At 53.8% G+C, this 25,302-nt stretch overlaps 1 protein-coding gene across 1 annotated transcript; it reads left to right on the top strand.

Annotated features, from left to right (window-relative positions):
- Positions 1 to 382: 382 nt before the first annotated feature.
- Positions 383 to 22,779, top strand: MYH7 (myosin heavy chain 7). The gene is made up of 40 exons (XM_039469411.2): positions 383 to 489; positions 1,855 to 1,910; positions 2,363 to 2,571; positions 2,869 to 3,012; positions 3,300 to 3,456; positions 3,588 to 3,615; positions 4,195 to 4,303; positions 4,387 to 4,479; positions 4,583 to 4,646; positions 5,048 to 5,146; positions 5,385 to 5,488; positions 6,103 to 6,241; positions 6,639 to 6,757; positions 6,882 to 7,031; positions 7,314 to 7,484; positions 8,095 to 8,404; positions 8,683 to 8,750; positions 9,122 to 9,209; positions 9,858 to 9,975; positions 10,123 to 10,246; positions 10,528 to 10,664; positions 10,912 to 11,167; positions 11,782 to 12,024; positions 12,206 to 12,382; positions 13,229 to 13,374; positions 14,499 to 14,589; positions 15,332 to 15,721; positions 15,949 to 16,075; positions 16,246 to 16,364; positions 17,125 to 17,321; positions 17,843 to 18,026; positions 18,204 to 18,369; positions 18,530 to 18,654; positions 19,232 to 19,540; positions 19,732 to 19,935; positions 20,062 to 20,187; positions 20,297 to 20,572; positions 21,461 to 21,556; positions 21,659 to 21,793; positions 22,661 to 22,779. The coding sequence occupies exons 3-40, from the start codon at positions 2,371 to 2,373 to the stop codon at positions 22,676 to 22,678; spliced, it is 5,808 nt and encodes a 1,935-aa protein (XP_039325345.1). The 5' UTR covers positions 383 to 489; positions 1,855 to 1,910; positions 2,363 to 2,370; the 3' UTR covers positions 22,679 to 22,779.
- Positions 22,780 to 25,302: the final 2,523 nt, after the last annotated feature.

The following is a 25,302-nucleotide window of genomic DNA, read 5'->3' as shown; positions in this document are numbered from 1 at the left end:
TGGAAATGGGGCCAGGCCAGCAGGGGCCCCGGGGCAGGGGACTGCAGGGGCAGCAGTGTCCAGGACCAGGAGTGCCCAAGGCCAGGAGTGCCCTGAGGGAGAGCCAGGATGCTGGCTGCCTGTGGTCTTGGTGGTCGTGGTCAGTTCCCTCTCCTGCCAGCTGTGGAATGTGAGGCCTGGCCTGGGAGATATTTTTGCTGCACTTTGAGCCACCCCGCCCCCTGGAACTCAGACCCTGCACACTCCATGCCATAACAATGACGACCACTTCCAATTGTTTCCTTGCTGGAGTGGGGGAGGGGAGCCCTGTTTGGGAAGGGGGGGGGAGCCTGGGGGAAATGCTTCTAGTGACAACAGCCCTTTCTAAATCCGTCTAGGGACTGGGTGCAGGTGGGGGTGGGGGCACCCTGCTGCCCCATATATACAGCCCCTGAGACCAGGTCTGGCTCCACAGCTCTGTCCTGCTCTGTCTTTCCTTGCTGCTCTCAGGTAGGAGTGGGAGCTGGAGGCCTTCCTCTGGGATAAGGGAGCTCCAGGCTTAGGAAGGGATTCCTCTAGGAATAGCAAGCTTCATGCAGGACTTCATGCAGAGTACCAAGTCCAGTGACTGGGCACACATATGCAGGTCTAAACATAGGTGTATGTGCCACAGGAGTTCCCAGGGGAAGATATCTGTATCTGAGCATGTGAGACCAGTATGCATTACAGGGTGTGCATGCGTGTGTGTGTGTGTGTGTGTGTGTGTGTGTGTACAAGCCTGCAGAATCTGAATGTGAGAGAGGGTATGTACCTCACTGTCTGATACAGAAATATCAAGTGGGAGATGTGGGTGTATGATCATGCCTGTGAACGAGGAGGTCCCTTGGCAAGGAGAGAGAAATGATGGCAGAGAAGGATTCTAGGAAGTGTGTATGCCTTCATGTGATTCTGTGAGGCCTGGAATGTGTAGCTACCCCTGTCCATGCAGGCAGAGGTGCTTGTATGCCTCCAAGAGTCATGACTGTTATAGTGTGCATACCCTCCGCAAAAGGAACTCACAGGCACAGGGGTGTAGAACGTTCCGGGTCTTTGTGTACTGAAGAACATGCAGCAATGTGAGTCTACTTACACAGCACCCATCCTGAAATGTGCACATTTGCTGTTGAGGCATATATGGCACCGTGGGGATGGGGTGCAGACTGAGGTATGGGAAGGAAGCCTGTCTTCATGTGAGATGCGTGCCCAAGCAACAGCCGTGGGTGTTCATCAGAGTGCTTGTGGAGGGGGTTCGGCTACGTAATGGGTGTGTCTAAGAGAGGAAGCCCACAGTATCTTCTCTCTGAGAATGTCCACAAAGTCTGACAACAAAATGGGAACAGGATGAAAAAAAACTGTCTTCAGAGTCATCAGACTTGCATTCAAGTTTTGGTGCTCCCACTTATTGTCATGTGCTCGTAGATAAGTGAAATACTTAACCTCGATTTCCTTATCTGTTAAATGGGGTGAGGACTGAGTAAGAGAATGTGCACTGGAGTGCTTTTGGACTGGAAAGTGCTGAACAAATGTGACCATTAGTTGTCCCTCAGGTGGCTCAAAGAAAGCTACCACTAGATGGGTGCAAGTGGGACCATCTTGCAGGAGTGAGGAGCATTAGGGTTCGGGGTGAACTAGCTATAAGAATTGGCTCTTGAGGAAAAAGAAAGTAAGGTTTGAAAACAGGAAGAATGGGACGAGAGAAGCTGACCGCCCCTTCCACCTTGTGTTCAGGTCTGGAAGTGGGTGGATGCTGAAGGACAGAGCCAGGGAGAGGCAGGGAGGTGGGACTGGCCAGGTTGGGCACAGCCTTCCCTGACACAGCCACTTCCCTCTCTTCAGGTCCCCTGCAGGCCTTGGCCCCTTTCCTCATCGGTAGACACACTTGAGCAGCCCAGGTAAGAAAAGCTGAAGCTAAGGCATTGAGAATCCAGTGAGACTGGGCATTATAGCACCAAAGCCAGTCTATGAAACTCTAGTTTCTGCCCTGCACTGGAGAGAACATCTTGGCTACCAGAAGCTCCTTACCTATGACCAGGGGTCCAGGGACAGATGATGGTTAGAGATGGAAATAGTCAGATTTCTGCTCCTACAAGGAGCTCAGGATACTCTCCCTTACCCTAGGAGAGCCCCAGCTTGAACAATCATTAGCTGCTTCTTTTACCCTAGCAGGTTTGCTAGGCTGTTCTTCTGGTTAAGGGGTAAGCTCAAAGAAGAAGGGACTCACTGGTGACTCCTCTTGACTCTTGAGCATGGTGCTAGGTTTTGGGGCTCCCACCAAAGGGGAGAGCCCAGGGAGGGAAGGGAAGAGTGGGCAGGCAGGAAGGAAGCCAGCTTCTGCTCACTCCAGGCACAGCCATGGGAGATTCCGAGATGGCCGCCTTTGGGGCTGCCGCCCCCTACCTGCGCAAGTCAGAGAAGGAACGGCTGGAAGCCCAGACCAGGCCTTTTGACCTCAAGAAGGATGTCTTCGTGCCTGATGACAAAGAGGAATTTGTCAAGGCCAAGATCGTGTCTCGAGAGGGTGGCAAAGTCACTGCTGAGACCGAGAATGGCAAGGTGGGTGTCAGGCTGATGTGAGAGTCCACTCTGGACCCCTGCACATCTGTGTGGACAGAGAGGGGTATACCCCATGTGGACCTGAGGATGGTCCCATTCTCTTTTCCTTTGGGGGAAGCATCCAGAGCCTCCAAAGAGCCCTCTCCTTCCTGATATCCCTTCTGTCTTCCCTGTGAGATCCTGGTTCCTTCTCTCTCTTGAGCATTATTGCTCTGTCACTCACCAACTCCTAACGCTCTTGAGGGAGGAGGGAAAGCCCAGGCTGACAGGAGGGCCTGTCGGGTGCGGCTGTTGTAGACGGTGACCGTGAAGGAGGACCAGGTGATGCAGCAGAACCCACCCAAGTTCGACAAAATCGAGGACATGGCCATGCTGACCTTCCTGCACGAGCCCGCTGTGCTCTACAACCTCAAGGAGCGCTACGGCTCCTGGATGATCTACGTGAGTGATGCACGTGGGCCCACCTTGGAATCTCTGTTCTCGCTCTGGCCATGTCCACCCCAGGGCCAAGAGCGTCTTCTGTTCACGTCTAGGCAGGGTTACACTCTAACCTCATCCCAACACCCTTGGTTCAATTCCAACGCCTGGGGACTGGCATTATTCAGACTGAGTGCATGCAGAAGTTTTCCTTTCTCTTCTTTCTCTCCTGTGATCTTTCGCTAACTCCCAAAATCGCCAGCCCTCCCACTTCGCAACTGGCAAGTCACAGCTACTTTTTCTATCCCCAGACCTACTCTGGCCTCTTCTGCGTCACCGTGAATCCCTACAAGTGGCTGCCGGTGTACAATGCCGAGGTAGTGGCCGCCTACCGGGGCAAGAAGAGGAGCGAGGCCCCACCCCACATCTTCTCCATCTCCGACAACGCCTATCAGTACATGCTGACAGGTGAGAGGTCCCGGAAGGGTCTTCCTGAAGGAAACAGGGACAGGCTGGGAGGGAGAGGGAGAAGGAAGGGAGAGGACCCACCGAGCATCCCGTGCAGCTCCTGACCTTTCCTCTCCTCCTTCCCCCCACAGACAGAGAAAACCAGTCCATCCTGATCACGTGAGTGTAGCTGCTACCTGCTTTCCTTCCAGAATCTCCCTGATCCCAGCCTTCAGCCCCAGCAGGGATCCCAGGCCCCTAGGCATAAACTCACAGCCTCTTTCCCTTCCATCTCATGCCCATCTCTTTCTCCTCTGCCCCTTACCCTGACCCCTCTCTTCTTTGCTTTCCCTCTTCCTTTCTTTCCATCCCCTTCATGCTTATCCTCTCCTACTCCTCCACCCACTCTTCTCCGACTCATCACTCATTCATCCAGAAGCCCGTTATTGCCATGTCTTCGCCTCTTCATTTCTTTCCCTTCAGAAACACTTTCCATTTTTCCAGCCCCACCCACTTTTTCCAAAACAGCCCAGGCCCATCTCCCCTGTTATTTTGCCCAGCCAAGCACCTCAGCCTGCCCAAACCAGGGCCTTCTGGTGGCATCAGGAAGGATAGTGGATTTTGGGTGCAGATTACCTGGCAGCTTTTTGCCCAGGGCTCCTACTCTCGGGCAGGCCCAGGCATTCTCTTCTGATTTGAGGCTTGTTGGTCTCCAGTAGCGTTGTTCACTGCCCAATAAGCCCCTGACTGTCTCCACAGTGGAGAATCCGGAGCAGGAAAGACGGTCAACACCAAGAGGGTCATCCAGTACTTTGCTGTTATTGCAGCCATTGGGGACCGCAGCAAGAAGGACCAGAACCCAGGCAAGGTAGGCCTGCTGCCCTCCAAGGTCTTGTGCCACAGGCAGGGAGGAGGAAGAGCTCTCACCTGCCTCCTTCTCGACCTCTGCAGGGCACCCTGGAGGACCAGATCATCCAGGCCAACCCTGCTCTGGAGGCCTTTGGCAATGCCAAGACTGTCCGGAATGACAATTCCTCCCGCTTTGTGAGTGGTCCCTGAACTTGGGCTTGAGAGTTGGACTGGTGGAGGGATGGCCTCAAATATGAGCCTTCCCCAGACTCATCACCACCCTCTTCCATCTGTCCAGGGGAAATTCATTCGAATCCATTTTGGGGCAACAGGAAAGTTGGCATCTGCAGACATAGAGACCTGTGAGTGCTGTGAATCTGCTAGCCTCAGCTTAAGATCACCTTGCTCTAGACCATCCGGTCTTGACCTCTCTCTCTCCCCCCCACCCCTCCCCGCTCCCTCCCTCCCTCTGTTTTTCTCTTCTTTTGGTCTCTGTCTGTAGGTGTCTCTCTCTGAGACTTCCTCTGTGTTCTTTCTCCATCTGTTTCCACATGGCTAGGTGTCTTTTTCTGGAACTTCTCTCTGAGACCATGCTCTCCTTCTGGGTCTCTGTCTTCATCTCTCTGTGTGATCTCTTTGTGTCTGTCCAACCAGTATCTCTGGCTCTACCTCTCCCTCTGCTTTTTGCTTGCTACATTTATCGTTAATTTTCCTTGTGCCCAAATTCTAACTTCTTTCTCTCCTTCCTCCCACCTGTTCATAGATCTTCTGGAAAAATCCAGAGTTATTTTCCAGCTGAAAGCAGAGAGAGATTATCACATTTTCTACCAAATCCTGTCTAACAAAAAGCCTGAGTTGCTGGGTGAGTCAGAGCCACCGACTGAGACCAACTATCTCCATGGCAACCTGGTCCCCTCTGCTTGCGGCTGGATTCAGCTGGCATGCCCTGGGCTTCAGGGCACTGCTGGATTCAGTTCAGTGGGATGTGGGGCTAAGCCAAGCCCTGCCCTGTGCTACTCCTCCGGCCATGTGCTGTGGTGAGCAGCCCCCATGAGAGCCAGGGGCTTGTGTCCTACCCTAATCATGTTTTGCCCCCCTAGACATGCTGCTGATCACCAACAACCCCTATGATTATGCATTCATCTCCCAAGGAGAGACTACCGTGGCCTCCATTGATGACTCTGAGGAGCTCATGGCCACTGATGTGAGTGTGTGAGGACCCAGCCAGGGGGTGGGAGGATTGGCAGTGAGAGGCAAACAGGGGTCCAGAAGCAGAGCTAAGACACTGGCCGTCGGTTGTTTAAAGTGATATGGACCTCCTGAGAGCCAGAATGTGCCCTGTGATCAAGGTGTACTGGGGTATGGATGAGGTGAGACAGGACTGGCCAGTATTTGGTGTTCTATCAAACCAGGAAGGGCTGAAAGCCATGAGACAGAAAGGTACATAAGCCAAGAAACAACCATCACCAAGGGAGCAGGACGGGGAGGGAAGGCCATGCAGATGGCATGGGGCTGGGCAGGCTGTTCGGGGAACAGAGGCAGACAGGTAGGGAAGGCCAGGCAGGAGCAAGTGTAGGACCTAGAAGCATAAGTGGGTAACTCAGAAAAGCCATAGCCACTGACATTGGGGCTGGGGCTGGCTGACATCGGCTCTGCTCTTGCATCTCCCATCCTTTGTTTTGGAGTTCCCCACTGAGTATGGGAGTCTCAGAACCCACAGGGATTAAGGAGACAAGTTTTCTCTACAACTTACAAGACGTCTCACTTACCCATCATACTTCTTTTTCTGGGGTCCACCAATACGGGGCCTGCTTACAGAATGCCTTTGATGTGCTGGGCTTCACTCCAGAGGAGAAAAACTCCATGTACAAGCTGACAGGCGCCATCATGCACTTTGGAAACATGAAGTTCAAGCAGAAGCAGCGGGAGGAGCAGGCAGAGCCGGACGGCACTGAAGGTGGGAGGCAGGGATGCTGGGGGCAGCTGTCAAGTCATTAAGGGCCATATCTGCTTTTTTTTTTTTTGAGATGGAGTCTTGTTCTGTTGCCCAGGCTGGAGAGTGCAGTGGCATGATCTTGGCTCACTGCAACCTCCACATCCTGGATTCAAGCAATTCTCCTGCCTCAGCCTCCCAAGTAGCTGGGATTACAGGTGTATGCCACCATGCCTGGCTAATTTTTATGTTTTTCTTAGAGGTGGGCTTTCATCATGTAGGCCAGGCTGGTCTCAAACTCCTGACCTCAAGTGATCCACCCACCTTAGCTTTCCAAAGTACTGGGATTATAGGCGTAAGTCACTGTGCCCAGCCAGCAGTCATCTCTTTACCAACTTTGCTACCTGCCTTTTCCTTCCAGAGGCTGACAAGTCCGCCTACCTCATGGGGCTGAACTCAGCTGACCTGCTCAAGGGGTTGTGCCACCCTCGGGTGAAAGTGGGCAATGAGTACGTCACCAAGGGGCAGAATGTCCAGCAGGTGGGTCCATCTTCAGATGTTAATGGGTAGGCAGGGTCGGGAGACTGGCATGGTGTGGTGGGAGTTTTCAAGTTCACTCTTCCCAACAACCTCTCTCAATATGGGTGTCTCCCCTACCTTGCAGGTGGCGTATGCCACTGGGGCACTGGCCAAGGCAGTGTACGAGAAGATGTTCAACTGGATGGTGACGCGCATCAACGCCACCCTGGAGACCAAGCAGCCACGCCAGTACTTCATAGGAGTCCTGGACATCGCTGGCTTTGAGATCTTTGATGTGAGTCAGGGACCCCTGGGAGGAGAACAATCACTCACTTGCTCCCACATTCAACAGCCATTTGCTGAGAGCCAGCTGTGAACTGGGCATGGGAAGGCAGTGGGGACTGTGTGGTAACAGAGGCAGTCATTGTCCCTGTGTTCAGGGGAAGCCTTCCTGCACTGCCCTGACATAGAGGGGACCAGCCACGCCCTGCTGGGCTCGGGCACAGTGCACGGGCACAGCCCCAGTGGCCACTCACACCCACTTCCTGACTGCTCCCACCCCTCATGCCCCCTGCAGTTCAACAGCTTTGAGCAGCTCTGCATCAACTTCACCAACGAGAAGCTGCAGCAGTTCTTCAACCACCACATGTTCGTGCTGGAGCAGGAGGAGTACAAGAAGGAGGGCATCGAGTGGACGTTCATCGACTTTGGCATGGACCTGCAGGCCTGCATCGACCTCATCGAGAAGGTGCCTCCTTGGCCTCACAACCTGAACTCTCCCTGCACACCCAACATGAACACCATAGACAAAATAGCAGCCCCTCTCCCTTCTGGGGAGTATAATCTGGAAAATAGAAGGGGCTGAAGGATTCTGAGACCTTGGTTCCAGAGCCTATGTTGTGCTGAGAACCCAGGACAGGCTGGCACCAGGGACAGCTGAGTTCCCAGAGGCTTGAGAGCAGACACATGGAGGATGGACATCTGCATGATGATCTCCAATACCTGCATGTTTTGGGGGCCTGGTTTATGTATCCAAGGATTAGGAAGTGTGAGAGTGGTGTGGGGGATCCTAAGAGTGCACCTATTTTCAACCCTAGCATCTCAGGAATCTGGGTGGTGGAGTGGTGTATAGAGCACCAATAGCAGCCACATTCCTAGACTTTCACAAAGGTTCTTCTGTCATCAGACAAAATCCTCTACCTTGAACCGGTGCCAGTCAGTAGATAACTATACTCAGAGCTGAGCCTACTACCTTAACACCCAGTGGGGCATCTCCATAAGCAAGTATTGACCACAGAGCAGAATCTATGTCCACCTGTGTGAAGGACACTCAGTGAGGCTCTCCCCTGCTTCCTCAGCCCATGGGCATCATGTCAATCCTGGAGGAGGAGTGCATGTTCCCCAAGGCCACCGACATGACCTTCAAGGCCAAGCTGTTTGACAACCACCTGGGCAAATCCGCCAACTTCCAGAAACCACGCAACATCAAGGGGAAGCAGGAAGCCCACTTCTCCCTGATCCACTATGCCGGCATCGTGGACTACAACATCATTGGCTGGCTGCAGAAGAACAAGGATCCTCTCAATGAGACTGTCGTGGGCTTGTACCAGAAATCCTCCCTCAAGCTGCTCAGCAACCTGTTTGCCAACTATGCTGGAGCTGATGCACGTAAGTAGGGACTGAGGCCCCCGGGATGGAGGAGCAGGGATTCTGCTAAGGTTCTGAGCCAGATCAATTGCTACACCCCACAACTTCCATGTCAGGTTGTACCCCAAGGTTTACAGACTCAGTGGGATGAAACTGGGTGGAGAAACTGAGGCAGCCATATTGAAGGCCCTCACCCAGGGGCCAAATGCCAGCAAGGATATAAAGAGGGGCTGTGATTATTTACTTATGTCCTTACCTCTCCACACTGATGCTTCTTTTGTTGACTCTCCTTCCTGCAGCTGTTGAGAAAGGCAAAGGCAAGGCCAAGAAAGGCTCGTCCTTTCAGACTGTGTCAGCTTTGCACAGGGTGAGACCCAGCCCCAGCCAGCCAGCACAGCTCCCCATCTGCCCAACCCCACCCAGCCCCACCCTTTCCTGCCTCATTCTTCCCCTACTCCTCCTGCCCCTTGTCTCCTTAGTGCATTCACGACTGTTTTCACTCTGTCTTCTCTTCCTGTCATCTCCTGTCCTCCTCACTTATTCACTTCCCCTCTCACTTCTCTCCTCTTTCTCTCCTCTCTCCCACCCTCTCTCCTCATCTGTGTCTTCCCCCAGTGCTCCTTCATCTCTGTGGCTCCTCAAATTCTCTCCATCTCTCTTTTCCTTCCTTCCTTCTCCTGTCTCCTTCCTGCATCTCTTTCTTGCATTGACTTTTCTCTCCTGTGTTTTTGGCCACAGGAAAATCTGAACAAGCTGATGACCAACTTGCGCTCCACCCATCCTCACTTTGTGCGTTGCATCATCCCCAATGAGACAAAGTCTCCAGGTGAGGCCACAAACTCGGCCCAGCCCACTTGTGGGCATACAATGCCCTGGGATCTGCACTGCTGATAATCCAGTGGAACATTCCTAGGGCATCTGCCCATCTACCACCACAGTGGTTTCCAAACCATGTTCTTTCCACATCCCCCATGAGACCTCCCAGGCTACCTCCATCCCAGTGCTGCCTTACACCTGGAGTGTGTAACCCAGGTGATGTGTGAGGCACTCTGGCAGACATTACCTAATCAGTGACCCTACAGACCCCAGTGAGACATATACAAATTGTTTATCCACTTTTGGCTGATTAGGAGACAGAGGCTCAGTGACCTGGGTTCGAGACCTGGCTCTGTTCTTGATCAGTTTAGTGACTTTGAGCCAGTCCCATAACCCCTCTGGGCTTAATTTACTCATCTAGAAAATGGGATATATCTGTTCTGGCCACCGCCTATGATAATAAGCATAAATCATATAAAAAAGGAATGTGAAAGACTTCTGGTTAAAAAAAAGTGGCTAGATTAAAATGAAACAAATAAAGGATCATTACTAACTGACTTGCTGAGATTACAAGCTAATCAGTGACAGAGCCAGGATCAGAACCCAAAATTTTAGTCCAGTGTTCTCACAGACTTCTCCCCCTTCCCTCCTGGCACAGGGGTGATGGACAACCCCCTGGTCATGCACCAGCTGCGCTGCAATGGCGTGCTGGAGGGCATCCGAATCTGCAGGAAAGGCTTCCCCAACCGCATCCTCTATGGGGACTTCCGGCAGAGGTGGGTATGAGGGTGCCCCAAGGCTCAGAGAACAGAGGAAGCCAGGGCTGCCCTGGTGGGAATGGGAGTCTGCAGGTGGCCCTGGAATTCTGTGGGCAGAGCAGATCAGTGCAGGGCATGACTGACTCTGGACACTTCCCTCCTCAGGTATCGCATCCTGAACCCAGCGGCCATCCCTGAGGGACAGTTCATTGACAGCAGGAAGGGGGCAGAGAAGCTGCTCGGCTCCCTGGACATCGACCACAACCAGTACAAGTTTGGTCACACCAAGGTGAGGAAAAGAGACTAATTAATTAAAGGAAGACATCTCTTGTCCATTGACTCCTCTCCTCATAATGCTTTCCTTTTAAAATTGTCTTAGCAAAATCTCTTACCTGTATGCTACCCCTCCCAGTGGAGCATCTAGCACCACTCCCCTCATCCCAGCTCCAGCTGCCGTTGACCTCCTTCCTGCAATCCTTTTCTAAGCTGTTACCCTTCCTAAGGTAATTTCCACCACCTCTTTCCCTCGTGCCCCTCCCGAGTCATGCCCAACACACACCTTGCCTGCAGGTGTTCTTCAAGGCTGGGCTGCTGGGGCTGCTGGAGGAGATGCGGGACGAGAGGCTGAGCCGCATCATCACACGCATCCAGGCCCAGTCCCGGGGCGTGCTTTCCAGAATGGAGTACAAGAAGCTGCTGGAGCGTAGGTGAGAGATCTCAAGAGGAGGTTTCTTACTTCTCCGAGGCCCAGGCTGGTTCACGGCAGTGTTAGGAAAAAGAGCACAGGGGGTCTTCAAACAGAGAAACCTGCAGGAGGGGCTCAGTGCAGTCATAGGGTCAGAGGGCCTCAGAGAGGCTGGGAGGGATGAAAGAAAGGGGACATTCCCAAGGTTTCAGGACCTCAGGTAGGAAGGAGTCAGGCGGCTCAGCATGCCTCTCAATGGGCCCTTGCAGAGACTCCCTGCTGATAATCCAGTGGAACATTCGAGCCTTCATGGGGGTCAAGAATTGGCCTTGGATGAAGCTCTACTTCAAGATCAAGCCACTGCTGAAGAGTGCAGAGACGGAGAAGGAGATGGCCACCATGAAGGAGGAGTTTGCACGCCTCAAAGAGGCGCTGGAGAAGTCTGAGGCTCGCCGCAAGGAGCTGGAGGAGAAGATGGTGTCCCTGCTGCAGGAGAAGAATGACCTGCAGCTCCAAGTGCAGGCGGTGAGGGTCCTGGGCCACTGTTGGCTCTTCTATCCTGCTCTGCCTTCACTTCCCACAACCCTGCACCTCCCTGCACAGGGACTTACCATCTTGTTCCCTCAGTCAGAGGACTCTGGGATCAATACTTCCAAAGACCTCCAAAGAGGTTGCTCAGGAGGAAGAAAGGGAAGAGGGAAAAGAGCTGACTTAAAAGCAGAGGCTCTCTGCTTGGGTTCAACCTAGATCCATAGCTTAATAACTTTGTGACATTGGACAAACCATGCAGCATCTTTGAGCCTCAGTTTCCTCTAGACAGGGAATAAAGCTGTCCATTTCATTGGGCCATCATACATAAGTGCTTGGTGTCAGCAAATGCAGCTCCCACTCTCTGATGGAGGAGACTAGAGGAAGAGGTCCAGATGAAGACTTCTGGTTCCTTTCCTCTCTGCTCCCCTCCCCAATGTTCCCAAGTCACACTGCCCTGAGAATCTTCTCCCCACACTTCTGAAGCTCTTGGCAATTGGGGATATCCTAGAGTTCCCCTCCTAGTTGAGGGATGTGCCTCTCCCTCCCTCTACTTCCAAAAATCAGGACCTTGACCCCTGAACAGCTTCCCCTCGGTTTCTTGCCCTCAGGAACAAGATAACCTGGCAGATGCTGAGGAGCGCTGTGACCAGCTGATCAAAAACAAGATTCAGCTGGAGGCCAAGGTGAAGGAGATGAATGAGAGGCTGGAGGACGAGGAGGAGATGAACGCTGAGCTCACCGCCAAGAAGCGCAAGCTGGAAGATGAGTGCTCAGAGCTCAAAAGGGACATCGATGACCTGGAGCTGACACTGGCCAAGGTGGAGAAGGAGAAACATGCAACGGAGAACAAGGTGAGGGCAGCTCCCTGTGGCCAGCCCAGGTCTCCTCAGGACTCCCAGACCATACTGACCTTGACCCAGCCTGGCCACTTGGCATCCAGAGAGCAACATGGTCCTTGGCATGGAGCTCCCCATAGATGGTACCAAGCTGGTGACCTTTGAACCTAAAGGAGATGGGATTCTTGGTCGGCAGGTGAAAAACCTGACAGAGGAGATGGCTGGGCTGGATGAGATCATCGCCAAGCTGACTAAGGAGAAGAAAGCTCTACAAGAGGCCCACCAGCAGGCCCTGGATGACCTTCAGGCTGAGGAGGACAAGGTCAACACCCTGACTAAGGCCAAAGTCAAGCTGGAGCAGCAAGTGGATGATGTGAGTACATTGAGAGTTGTAGGGCCTACATATGCCATGTCAATCTGCGCCCAGAGGGTGTGTGTGTGTGTGTCTGTGTGTGCGTGTGTGTGTGTGTGTGTGTGTGTGTGTGTGTGTGTGTGTGTGTGTGTCTGGAGTGGGGGTGGGGTTAGAGGATGTTAACTTTCCTGATATCTTCCTAGAAGGGAGCTGGGGAATGAAAAGTCAGAGGTGGTGATCAATTCTGAATTATGTATCTAATTTCCCTGGTATGATCAATAGTACAGATAAGTTTTCTTTTCCAGTTCAATCCCAGATACCTCTGCCTTTGACATAAGATTTAGAGAGTTATCTCAAAAGAACATGACATATTTGTTTGGAAATTCTGTGACACTCCCCAAGAAGGACCTTTGAACTTCCAATATTTAAGGCAAAATCTGATCATTGTTCCCTCTGATGCACATGTCTATTACTCACTTATCACTCTGTATTATAATTATTTAAGCATCTATCTCAGCCACAAGACTAGAAGCTTCCTTTAGACAGAAACTTGGATCTATTCAATTTGGGAACTGCAGTGCTTAGCACAGAGCCTGATGCCCAGTAGGTGTTTATAGGATGCTGAAAGAATGAATATGGCTTTGGGGTTTTATCCCACAATCATTCATTCCTTTGTTTGTCAAATATTGACTGAGCATCTCCTATATCTAGGCAATCTCACAGTCCCCTGGTAACATTTGGCCCACTCTGGGGAAGGTTTCCCAAGTCCTCACCACTAGGACTTACCAAGTCCTGGGGTAACTGAACAACAGAATCACCGAGTCAGGACGCTTTGCCTCACTGGGCCTGGCTCCTTCTCTCCACCAGCTGGAGGGATCCTTGGAGCAAGAGAAGAAGGTGCGCATGGACCTGGAGCGAGCGAAGCGGAAGCTGGAGGGCGACCTGAAGCTGACACAGGAGAGCATCATGGACCTAGAGAATGACAAGCAGCAGCTGGATGAGCGGCTGAAAAAGTACTGTGTCCCTTCCCTGCTACCCTTCCTCCTCCCAGCCCATAACAGTACAAGCAGACCCAAGAAAGCCATCCTCTAAGGCAACAACCTCATGCAGCCTCCACAAGCAGAGGCACAAACCATGGGAAAAGGCCTCCCACACAAGGGCTTTCCTCCCCTAGACCTAGATATCAGGGTTAGTTAGACGGTCCTCCCTGGCAAAAGGTCCATTTTATCCCTCGAGTCCTTTCTTCGTGTTAGGCACTCAGTGGGAAGGAAAATAACAGCCTTCCCTCTTTACACACACTCTCTTTGAAAACCAGTTCCTTTACATGGAGGAAGGCACCACACAAGAGCCTCTTAGGAAGGTCCCTTTGTGGCTTTTCACAGAGAGCCGGAAGGGCAACAAGAAATGCCCTCATGCTCAAGAAGTCAGGGGATCAGGGCCATTTCTTTGTTTTGCTTAACTTGTGGTTCTAATTCTTAGTGCAATTTCTTCCAAAATGTATAGACTTTCCAAACGTGGTAAACAGTGAGCTTGCAGAACACATTTTGGTAATTGAAGATCTTATGGCGTTTCAGGCTCAGGACTTTGAAAGGCTCTGAGAATCATCATAATCTACATCCTCATCAAGTTTGTGTTTGCACAGGAATCTTCATACCTTCCTGGGTACAGAATGTGTTGAATAAATGAATGAATACATGATCCCATGATTCTCAAAACACCTTTTAAGGATGGTATCTTTAATTTTACTTTACCAAAGAGGAAAATAAGTTTCAGAAAGGTTAGCTGAGTTACCCAAGCAACAGTGACAAAATTAGGGACTATCAGAACTAAAAGGGATCTTTGAAGCAATCTAGTCCAATCTCCTCATTTTACAGATGAGAAAACAGGGACCAAAGATGGGAATGTCCTGCAGAACCCAGAACCATCAGCCTGTCTACAGCACTCTTCCCATTACATTCTTGTTGGATTTCAATCCTATGGCAGGTGTTACACCTCCAGGGATCCTACATCACCCCCGGAAGGTGTTTTTCTGATGAAATCCTACTCTTTACCTGTTTCATTACCATTTCCAACCATTGGTGGACCTTCCTAAGGCCCCACGAGTCTCCCTTGCCTCACCATCCCTCCTTCCCCACAGGAAAGACTTCGAGCTGAATGCTCTCAATGCAAGGATTGAGGATGAACAGGCCCTGGGCAGCCAGCTGCAAAAGAAGCTCAAGGAGCTCCAGGTAAGGTCTGGATACCCACATGGAATGCTGGGTCCCTGGGCTGGTTCTGTTTCCCCTGCCCGCTCCTCTAGCGTGTTCGGTTCACAGCATTACAGGGGTTAATTATTGCCCATGGAGGCAGACACGCAGCAATCACAGTGTCCCCATGGGTACACCCAAAAGAGGCCAGGTGATCCAGAGAGACCCTGAAAAGGTCACAGGCCTGAAGGGCAGAAATCCCAGCTTTCTGTCTCAGCTCTGCTTTAGTTCAGTGACCACGGGGAGCCCACTCCAGACTTCTGGGTCTCTGTGCCCTCCCTGTTACCTGGAGGCTTTTAAGGGCCCTTCAACTCTGATGGCATGACTTTGGTTCTTACCTCTAGAGCAGAAGCTGTGTTAGGTCTTTAGTTGTCAGGTCAGACAAATATGGCTCTCTCATTTTCAATTTTTCTTATTTTCTTTTGTGACTAAACTGCTTAAAATATCCCCGGAACAGAGGTCTCGTTGTCCATCTTTAAGAGCAAGTTTCAACCACTTTCCTTCCAATAAAGAGCATGTAGACTGTCATGCCCTAGCCAAAAGGAAGGCCAGCTCGGCTTTTCGAAGCATCTTCCCCAAATCCTTCAATTTTCACCTCTCCACTGGAAGAGCTAAACTGACTTGCTGCTCCAGAGAAGCCAAGAGCCTTTTAGAGCCCAGGGAGAGGGGGAGTTCCAGCGGAGGGGTCCAGGCGGTGGGTCTGAGCCCTTTGTGTCCGGCCCAGGCGCGCATCGAGGAGCTGGAGGAGGAGCTGGAGGCCGAGCGCACCGCCAGGGCCAAGGTGGAGAAGCTGCGCTCAGACCTGTCCCGGGAGCTGGAGGAGATCAGCGAGCGGCTGGAAGAGGCTGGCGGGGCCACGTCTGTGCAGATCGAGATGAACAAGAAGCGTGAAGCCGAGTTCCAGAAGATGCGGCGGGACCTGGAGGAGGCCACGCTGCAGCACGAGGCCACTGCCGCGGCTCTGCGCAAGAAGCACGCCGACAGCGTGGCCGAGCTGGGCGAGCAGATCGACAACCTGCAGCGGGTGAAGCAGAAGCTGGAGAAGGAGAAGAGCGAGTTCAAGCTGGAGCTGGACGATGTCACCTCCAACATGGAACAGATCATCAAGGCCAAGGCAGGCTCTGCTCAGCCTCTCCTCCTCCAACTTCCTCCTCCCATCTCCACTTTCTCCCCATGTCCTCTCTCTTCCTTCATGGTTCATTTTCCCACTTCCCTTCCTCTGCCTGGTTCTCAGATGCCCTCCTTGCCTCCATACCTTCCCTCTTTTCTCCTTTAGTTGTACCCCTTACACCTCCTTCAGTTCCCCCCCACCATCCATCATATAACTCTTTCCCTTCTCAGGCTAACCTGGAGAAGATGTGCCGGACCTTGGAAGACCAGATGAATGAGCACCGGAGCAAGGCGGAAGAGACCCAGCGTTCTGTCAACGACCTCACCAGCCAGCGGGCCAAGCTACAAACCGAGAATGGTGAGCCTGGAGCAGGGGCTCCATGGACCCCACCTGTCTCCCCAACCCCCTGAGCCACTCCAGTCTTGGTTGCTCACACACACAGTCTCTCTCCGGAGGATGGGGCCTGAGCACTAGGGGAGGAGGTAGGGATAGAGAGGAGTGGCTGATCTCAAACGGTGCTTCCCCAGGTGAGCTGTCCCGGCAGCTGGACGAGAAGGAGGCACTGATCTCCCAGCTGACTCGAGGCAAGCTCACCTATACCCAGCAGCTGGAGGACCTCAAGAGGCAGCTAGAGGAGGAGGTTAAGGTAAGGGCTAGCCTTGGGCCACCTGGCCCAAGCAAGGAGCACACTGACTAGCCTTGCATTGACATCACTTCCCTTCTCAGGAATAAGGCTTTTGTGTACCCACAGTTCTCCAAGAATTCTAAAAAGAAGTCATAGTCCAAACCCTGCCACATGCCTTCTACTCCCCAGGCTGAGGCCCTCTGCCTTCTGCTGCATCCCTGGGCAGGAGGCAGGGTGTAAGGAGGAGGAAAGGAAATGAACTAGGGAGGCACGAGATGGTCTTGCCTAGGCATAGCTGGGGAATGTAGGGACCACACAAATGGGTCCTGCGATTCACAGGGCAACCTGAAAACTGGAGAAAGAATTTAAATTGGAGCCTATTCCTAGCACTTTGCTGGGCTCATGAAAAAGGAGAAAGAACATGAGTTTTAAAAAAACACCAGGGTTCAACACTAACCTGGCTCTTACAGCTCAGTGATCTTGGGGAAGTCCCCTAACCTTTTGAGCCTGTTTCCCTCTCCCCACTCCAATGATGATGACCATGCCTGGTGTGGGAAGGAGCTCAGGGCCAATCTCCACAAAGCTTTTCTTAAACAGTTCAGTGCTGCATTGGCATTCTGTGTTATTAGCTAACAATAAACCATTCCAGGTCCACTGGGGATTTGGACATGGATAAAGCCAAGGGAGGATGTTGAGATTAGGGTGAGGAGAATGGTAAGGGATAGGGCTGCCTAATGGAGAAAGCTGAGCCCACCACCTCCGGGTGCCCACCTCTCCCCAGGCAAAGAACGCCCTGGCCCACGCACTGCAGTCGGCCCGGCATGACTGCGACCTGCTGCGGGAGCAGTACGAGGAGGAGACGGAGGCCAAGGCTGAGCTGCAGCGCGTCCTGTCCAAGGCCAACTCAGAAGTGGCCCAGTGGAGGACCAAGTATGAGACGGACGCCATCCAGCGGACTGAGGAGCTGGAGGAGGCCAAGTGAGTTCTGAGCAGCCTGCCTTCTGGCAGAGGCCCCTTTGCAGGCAGGACTCAGCCCACCCCCAGCCTCAGCAGATCCCACACAGGGGATGCTTAACTCACATTTGACAACACAGGAGGACTCTGCCCTGGCCCCAGTACCTTCTCCTCTCAGGGAAGCTTTTTGCTCGAATTATGTTTCTGATCCGAATATAAGACGAACAAAAGGTTTGTCTGAGGGCAGAGTGCTTCCGTCTGGGGCAGGGCACTGTGGCAGGGGAAGGCGTTGGGGAGGGCTGCGGAAGTCCACACCTCACCCATGTTCACAGCCAGAGGCTGGCCCAGGGTCAGCAGGGGCCTGGGTCTCTGCGCCCTGCCGGGATCCTCTGCCTGCCGTTTTCAGCCCCCGGGACCTGTCCTTAGGCTTTTCCAGCTACTCTTCTGAGGTTTCAGGATTGTCTTCTGGAAGGCTCATGTTGTTTCCTCTTGTCCTCATCCACACCCTTCATCCTCCCCACCCTCTGCCACCCTCCCCTGGGCAGGAAGAAGCTGGCCCAGCGGTTGCAGGACGCTGAGGAGGCTGTGGAGGCTGTTAATGCCAAGTGCTCCTCGCTGGAGAAGACCAAGCACCGGCTACAGAACGAGATTGAGGACCTGATGGTGGACGTGGAGCGATCCAATGCAGCTGCTGCAGCCCTGGACAAAAAGCAGAGGAACTTCGACAAGGTGGGCCGTGGGTGGGGGCCGCAGCTGGCACGCAGGGCAAGGGGGCATGAGGGCTTCAGGGCGAGGCATCCCCCTTGGAGGTGGGGGAGGAGGGCTGAGCCCAGGCAGGTCCTGAGACAGACCCTGGATATGTGGCTGAGGCTGTGGGGCTGAAGAATGAGCCTCGTCCCTGGACAGATCCTGGCCGAGTGGAAGCAGAAGTATGAGGAGTCACAGTCGGAGCTGGAGTCCTCGCAGAAGGAGGCGCGCTCCCTCAGCACCGAACTCTTCAAGCTCAAGAACGCCTACGAGGAGTCCCTGGAACACCTGGAGACCTTCAAGCGGGAGAACAAGAACCTTCAGGGTGTGCTAGGGGCCCAAGAGGCTGGGGAGGGGCTGTACTGGCAATGTCCCCATGTGGTGCCACCCAGGGGCTCCGAGAGGGGTCTGGGCAAAGAGGCATGTCCCTCCAACTCCACCGGACCACGGCAGCCCTCAACCGAGTCACCATGTTCCCCACACAGAGGAGATCTCTGACTTGACTGAGCAATTGGGGTCCAGCGGAAAGACTATCCATGAGCTGGAGAAGGTCCGAAAGCAGCTGGAGGCCGAGAAGCTAGAGCTGCAGTCAGCCCTGGAGGAGGCCGAGGTGTGTGTGTGTGTGTGTGTGTGTGTGTGTGTGTGTGTGTGTGTGTGTGCAGGGCATGGGGTGCAGGGAGCTGAGCTCCAGGCTTTGGGTTCCTGTTCTCATCCCTCTCTTTTATTCACTGTCCCATACCAAGAGCCTGGGACAGAGCCTGGCACATAGTAGCCACTCAATGAAGATTTATGGAGTAAATGAAAGTCCCGTCACTGAACTCCCTTTATATAAACATTTTACCCTTTACATCTTAGCTGAGTTTCCCATTTCCACGCGCCTCCCTGTTCCCACCTCTGCCTGCCTGTTTTCTTTTATACTCTCTGATTGCCTGTTTCCTTGGCAACACCTTTCTTTTCATTTTCCTCCTAGTCTTCATAGCCAGCTCTCCCCTATGAGGGCCTGAATCACCTTTTCTTAGGCTTATTTTTATTTTCTCTTAGATTTTATTTTCCTCCTCCTTCTGCTTCTTGACTGAACCACTTACACCACTCTTGAACTCACTTTGTATCCATGATTTGTGAACAGACCCCCACCCTGCCCTGTGCCTTGACTGTCTGCCCACATCCCCTCCCCAACCCCTTCCCAGGCCTCCCTGGAGCACGAGGAGGGCAAGATCCTCCGGGCCCAGCTGGAGTTCAACCAGATCAAGGCAGAGATCGAGCGGAAGCTGGCAGAGAAGGACGAGGAGATGGAGCAGGCCAAGCGCAACCACCTACGGGTGGTGGACTCTCTGCAGACCTCCCTGGACGCAGAGACACGCAGCCGCAACGAGGCCCTGCGGGTGAAGAAGAAGATGGAAGGAGACCTCAATGAGATGGAGATCCAGCTCAGCCATGCCAACCGCATGGCCGCCGAGGCCCAGAAGCAAGTCAAGAGCCTCCAGAGCTTGCTGAAGGTACACAGGGGCAGGAGGTCCCCTCACCCAGAGGGGACTGGCCTCCACGTGGCCTGGAGAAGGGATAGTATCTGGACACAGGCACCCGATCCCTCCTGCCCCTGGGTCACTGCAGGGACCTCTGACAGGTGCCCTCAGTGAAGGGCACCGAGGCCAGCTCCTCCACTCACACCCACTATCCTGATCCTCAGGACACCCAGATCCAGCTGGATGACGCGGTCCGTGCCAACGACGACCTGAAGGAGAACATCGCCATTGTGGAGCGGCGTAACAACCTGCTGCAGGCTGAGCTGGAGGAACTGCGTGCAGTGGTGGAGCAGACAGAGCGGTCTCGGAAGCTGGCTGAGCAGGAGCTGATTGAGACCAGCGAGCGGGTGCAGCTGCTGCATTCCCAGGTGAGTGGCTCCCCTGCTCATTCCTGAAGGGAGCACAGGCTGGGGCTCAGCAGGCAAGGCTTGGGAGCTCCACACAGATAGATACTCGATGCTTTTCCTGCTCTGCCTACCCTTCCCCCAACTCAGAACACCAGCCTCATCAACCAGAAGAAGAAGATGGACGCTGACTTATCCCAGCTCCAGACAGAAGTGGAGGAGGCAGTGCAGGAGTGCAGGAACGCTGAGGAGAAGGCTAAGAAGGCCATCACGGATGTGAGTCCTGCCCCTCAACCATCCACCCGATCCACACCAGTGTCTCTCCCTGGGCTGTGAGTGTGTGAGGACTTGACCAGACCATGTGCCTCTTCTCTCCTGCACACAGGCCGCCATGATGGCAGAGGAGCTGAAGAAGGAGCAGGACACCAGCGCCCACCTGGAGCGCATGAAGAAGAACATGGAGCAGACCATTAAGGACCTGCAGCACCGGCTGGATGAGGCCGAGCAGATCGCACTCAAGGGCGGCAAGAAGCAGCTGCAGAAGCTGGAGGCGCGGGTGCGGGAGCTGGAGAATGAGCTGGAGGCCGAGCAGAAGCGCAACGCGGAGTCAGTGAAGGGCATGAGGAAGAGCGAGCGGCGCATCAAGGAGCTCACCTACCAGGTGCGGCGGTCGATGGTTTCAGGCAGGGCCCTGGCACCTTGGCCTGAAGCCACAGTAACAACCAGCTGAGGGGAATGAAGAGTTTGCTCTTAGCCTCATCCAAGGCAAGGGTGGGAATGCAGCCTCTGTTTCACTCTGCCTAGCCCTGCCCCACCTGAATGTCCCCTAGCTCAGAAGTCGATCTCTGCACCTCCTGGCCTGAGAGCTTCATCTCAAACACCCACCCTCAGCCCATCCCCAAGGGACATACACAGAGCTCCAGACAAAGCTCACCCAGCACAGCTCACCAGAAAGCAAATATGTAGCCAGGGTCACCCCCAAAAGACCAGAAATACACCAATCCCATTCAAACAAGCGTCCAAACTTTTCTCTTACCCAGGGCAGTGTAGACTCTAGCTTTCCAAGGTGTCTTCTAGAATCAGACTCTGAATTAGAATTTGTTTATTTTCCAATCCAGGTGGTCACTATCCATCTAAGCACACTTTGTCCTTAACCTAGATTAAGTCAGTGTCATCTGCATTGCAGCCCAGGAAATTCCATCACACTCACAGCTCCAAAGTCCCTCCCAGCATGTGCTGAGGTCCAGAGCAGGAGAGTTTATCCTCCATGGGGTCCCCAGACCCTGAAAAACCTGCTCCCTGGAGCACTGCACACACACTATTTTGTGCATAATTTCAGGAGTCTCACCAGCTCTTTGGACTCTTTCCTGGTGCAAATCATTTAAAATATTTACACATATTTGGTAAGAAATTATAAGGAGAATTCAAGTGTTTAGTGAGGATCAGAAAGTAGAATTGGGTCAGGATATCAGATGAAGCAGGGAGGGTGGAGGGGATGCTCCCTCCTGTGACTGTGCCATCTTTACCCCGCCTACCCTCTTGCCCCCAGACGGAGGAGGATAGGAAGAACCTGCTGCGGCTGCAGGACCTGGTGGACAAGCTGCAGCTAAAGGTCAAGGCCTACAAACGCCAGGCCGAGGAGGCGGTGAGTGACCCTGCTGGGGACCAGGCATAGGAGAGCTCGTCCCCCAAGCCGGGAGTCTGAGAACCCAGGCCCCCTCTCACCTCATGCTCCCACCTCCCACAGGAGGAGCAGGCCAACACCAACCTGTCCAAGTTCCGCAAGGTGCAGCACGAGCTGGATGAGGCAGAGGAGCGGGCGGACATCGCAGAGTCCCAGGTCAACAAGCTGCGGGCCAAGAGCCGTGACATCGGCGCCAAGGTGGGTGCCTCCCCTGGGCTTTGCTGGTCACCCCCACAGCAGGCACATCAGACAGAGCACCCTCAAATCAGGGATGCTTCCTTTTCATTTATCCCACACAACTGAACCACACAGACCCAAGGCCAAGGTAATTCAGTTCTCTGTGATTTCTAGGGTTCTTCCAGCTCTAACTTTTTTTGAGACGGAGTCTCACTCTGACACCCAGGCTGGAGTGCAGTGGTGCAGTCTCGGCTCAGTGCAAACTCCACCTCCCGGGTTCTCCTGCCTCAGCCTCCCAAGTAGCTGGAATTACAGGCATGCACCACCATGTCTAGCTAATTTTTATATTTTAGTAGAGATGCGGTTTCACTGTGTTGGCCAGGCTGGTCTTAAACTCCTGACCTTGTGATTCACCCACCTCACCCTCCCAAAGTACTGGGATTACAGGTGTAAGCCACCACACCCAGCTCAGCTCTAACTTTCAGTGGTTCTGGGAATTCCAGCCCTAGGGTGGTCTGCAACCCTAGAAGACCCTGATTTATATACAACCAGTATATCCCAGTTTCCCCCCAACTGCTGGTTTTCAGTACCCTTCCACCTAATTTTGTCCTGCAACCTTGTAACTCAAACCTAAAATGGGCATCCCAGAGAACCCCCTTGTTCTCACCTAGGCAACTTCCCTCTGGCCAACCCCAGACTCCTGCCCTCTAGAACTTGCCCCGTGCACATCAAGCCCTAGAAACACACCTGCTGCTGCCACAGGGGCTTCCACCAGCCCACATAGTAGGCCTCCCATCATCAGACCCCTCTCACCTTTCTTTCCCGTGCCCTGTCCCTGCCCAATATCACCTCTCCAAGGACTGATTGGACTTTGTTTCCTTTCAAAAGGGCTTGAATGAGGAGTAGCTTTGCCACATCTTGATCTGCTCAGCCCTGGGGGTGCTGGCGAAGCCTGTGTAACAGCTCCTTGGGAGGAAGCAGAATAAAGCAATTTTCCCTGAAGCCGAGATCCTGACTCCAGACTCTTCTTCACTGCCTGGCAGCCCTGGGGACCTGGGGGTGGGGTCCAGGCGAGGGGAGGTAGAAACGTAGGCATGTGGTGGGGGTGGGGACTGGTGCAGATTCAAAGGCCTGGCCTAGGAAGGCCCTCCTGGAGCTACACTGAAACCCCTTTTACTTCTGCCAAACCAGCCAAATGCAGCAGAGGCAACACCTCTCCTCCCAGCCCTCTCCTCGGCCCAGCAGCCCTCAGGATTAAAGGAAATTTGGGGAGATCCCTAAAGTTCACCTAGAGCACCCTGAGGCCATCTACTGTGGACCTGCACCCCAGCTCCCATCAACCCTTCCCCCCACCCCACCAGCATGGATGCCGCCCTGGGCTGAGCATGGAGTGGCGGTTTGGGGTATGGGTGCTGGCCAGTGCCTTTTCTGAGCCCACGGAAGTGTGAATCACTGGCCAGGTGAGCCAATGGCTCCCTAAGTGCCAGTCCTGCACGAGTTTCTCGGAGTACACAAGGACTCACAGCTGTAGCCCATATCCCCTTCTGGAAGGACTTGCAGCTGTAGCCCATATCCCCTTCCAGATAGAGCCACGACCCTCTCCAGCCACCGCCAGAGGCCAGCGTGCTCCCTCCCCACCACAGGTGGGAGAAACACACCCTCAGCCCACCTGCCCATCCTCCTCAGCTCCTCCCAGGCCAAGCCCCCTTGGCCCAGAGTGCTCCCTTTTTCCCACTCATTTCTTCCAATTGTAATTCCCATCACCAAGCCCTTTGTCCTCTAGGATTGCAGGAAGATGGGGTTCTTCTGGCCCATTTATGGGAAGCCATCTGGAGGGGAGGCAGACAGACGAGGGGCTGGGGAAGGTTATGTGTGAGCAGGATTCTGGGGAGAGGGAGGGAAGGGATGGCTCCCCGGAGGGCTGGGAGGTGGAAGGGGCACGTCTCCTCCAACTAAACAAGTTCACCCCCCTTGGAGATCCTGACATAGCTGAGTTGCTTCGGTGGGCCTGGGACTGTGGGCCACAGAGGGCAGGGGCTTGGGAGGCAGTGAGGCTGTCGGCCCCACTGGGAACCTGGGAAGCCATGGTTCAGCCCACTCCTGCTCTGTCCCCGGCTCTGAGCTCTGAATGCAGCAGCCAGAGCAAGGGCCTGTGCTGGAGGAGGAAAAACCAGTACTGGAGAAGAGCAGGTGACAGCAGAAGAGAGGGCAGGGAGGGGAGAAGGAAAGACCTGAGGGGGTGGCAGCAGTCAAAGAGATTGAGCAATAAGGGGACAAGGTAGCCAGCAGAAACAGAGACAAGGAAAACAGATGCAGGAAATGAGGAGGCACCAGAAAGAGCCGCAGGCACTGCCACCTTTCTTCTCTTAGCCACCTCCATTGTCCCTCCCTAGACCAACCCAGACAGAGCACCCTCAAACCAGGGACACTTCCTTCTCTCTTATCCCGCACCATTGAACCAAGGAAATTCAGTTCTCTGTGATTTCTAGTATTCTTCCAGCTCTAACTTTTTTTTTTGGCGGGGGACGGAGTCTCAGGCTGGAGTGCAGTGGCAAGATCTCAGCTTGGACTGAGATCCCTAGGGCCATTCCTCTGGCTAGGAACAGACTTGGACAGCAATGAAGAGACAACTAGAAACAAAGGAGGGGACCCTTGAAAAGGGAGCTATGCCAAGAGAGCCAGGGCAACTAAGCCACCAGAGCAAGATAGACTGTGAGAGATACGGATCCTACGAGAATGGCCAGGGACTGGACGCAGACAGCAGCAGAGCTGGGAGAGGACTGAGCTGAGCCAGGGAGAAGGAGGGTGCTGAGGGGAATGGGGAGAGAGGAAAGGACAGGGGGTCTTGCAGGGAGAAGCTTGAAGAGCTGAGGGTGGTGCTCCCAAGTGAAGGAAAGAATCCGGGGTCATTTGCAGATACAAGAAGAGTCAGGATCACCAAGGTACAAGGAGATTGGAGAGGAGGAGGAAAAGCCTGGAGCAAGATGTGGAGGCCCAGAGTGAGAAGAGCCAGGCTCAGAGAGGGCAGAGCCTCATGTTAGACCCTGAGCCTGGCAGAGACATGGGCCAGGGAGAATCGGAGGCAGGCCCCACTCTGAGATTGGGAAGCAGGCAGAGGGAATGAAGGTGAGACACAGAGACAGAAGCAACGGGGAGCCAGGCAGAAAAAAGGCAACCTGTGCCGGAGAGGCCAGCCCTGCCTTCTCGGCACCCTCACCTGTGGCCGAAGCCTCCATCCTTGCCCTTATTCTCCAGGACTCCCAGCAGAAAGAGGAGCCGTGCGCAAGGCAGCTGAGGGAGGACAGAGAGTAGTACGTGAGAGCCAGAGAGAGAAGGAGCCTGGGGAAGGGAGAGGAGGGCAGAGCAGAGCAGAGCAGACAGGGGCAGGGCCTGGGGCTGAGTGAACACTTTCCTTCCTCCTCCTTCCATAAGACCGGGAGACTGCCCCCCATCCCCACCTCCACCCCCTCCCCCCGCCCTGCCATCACCACCTATACCAAGTGTCATCTGCTTACAGCACAGGGTTCCCT

This window comes from Saimiri boliviensis, chromosome 2 (assembly GCF_048565385.1).
Source record: "Saimiri boliviensis isolate mSaiBol1 chromosome 2, mSaiBol1.pri, whole genome shotgun sequence".
Taxonomy (NCBI): Eukaryota; Metazoa; Chordata; class Mammalia; order Primates; family Cebidae; genus Saimiri; species Saimiri boliviensis.
This window is presented reverse-complemented; position numbering and strand designations above follow the sequence as displayed.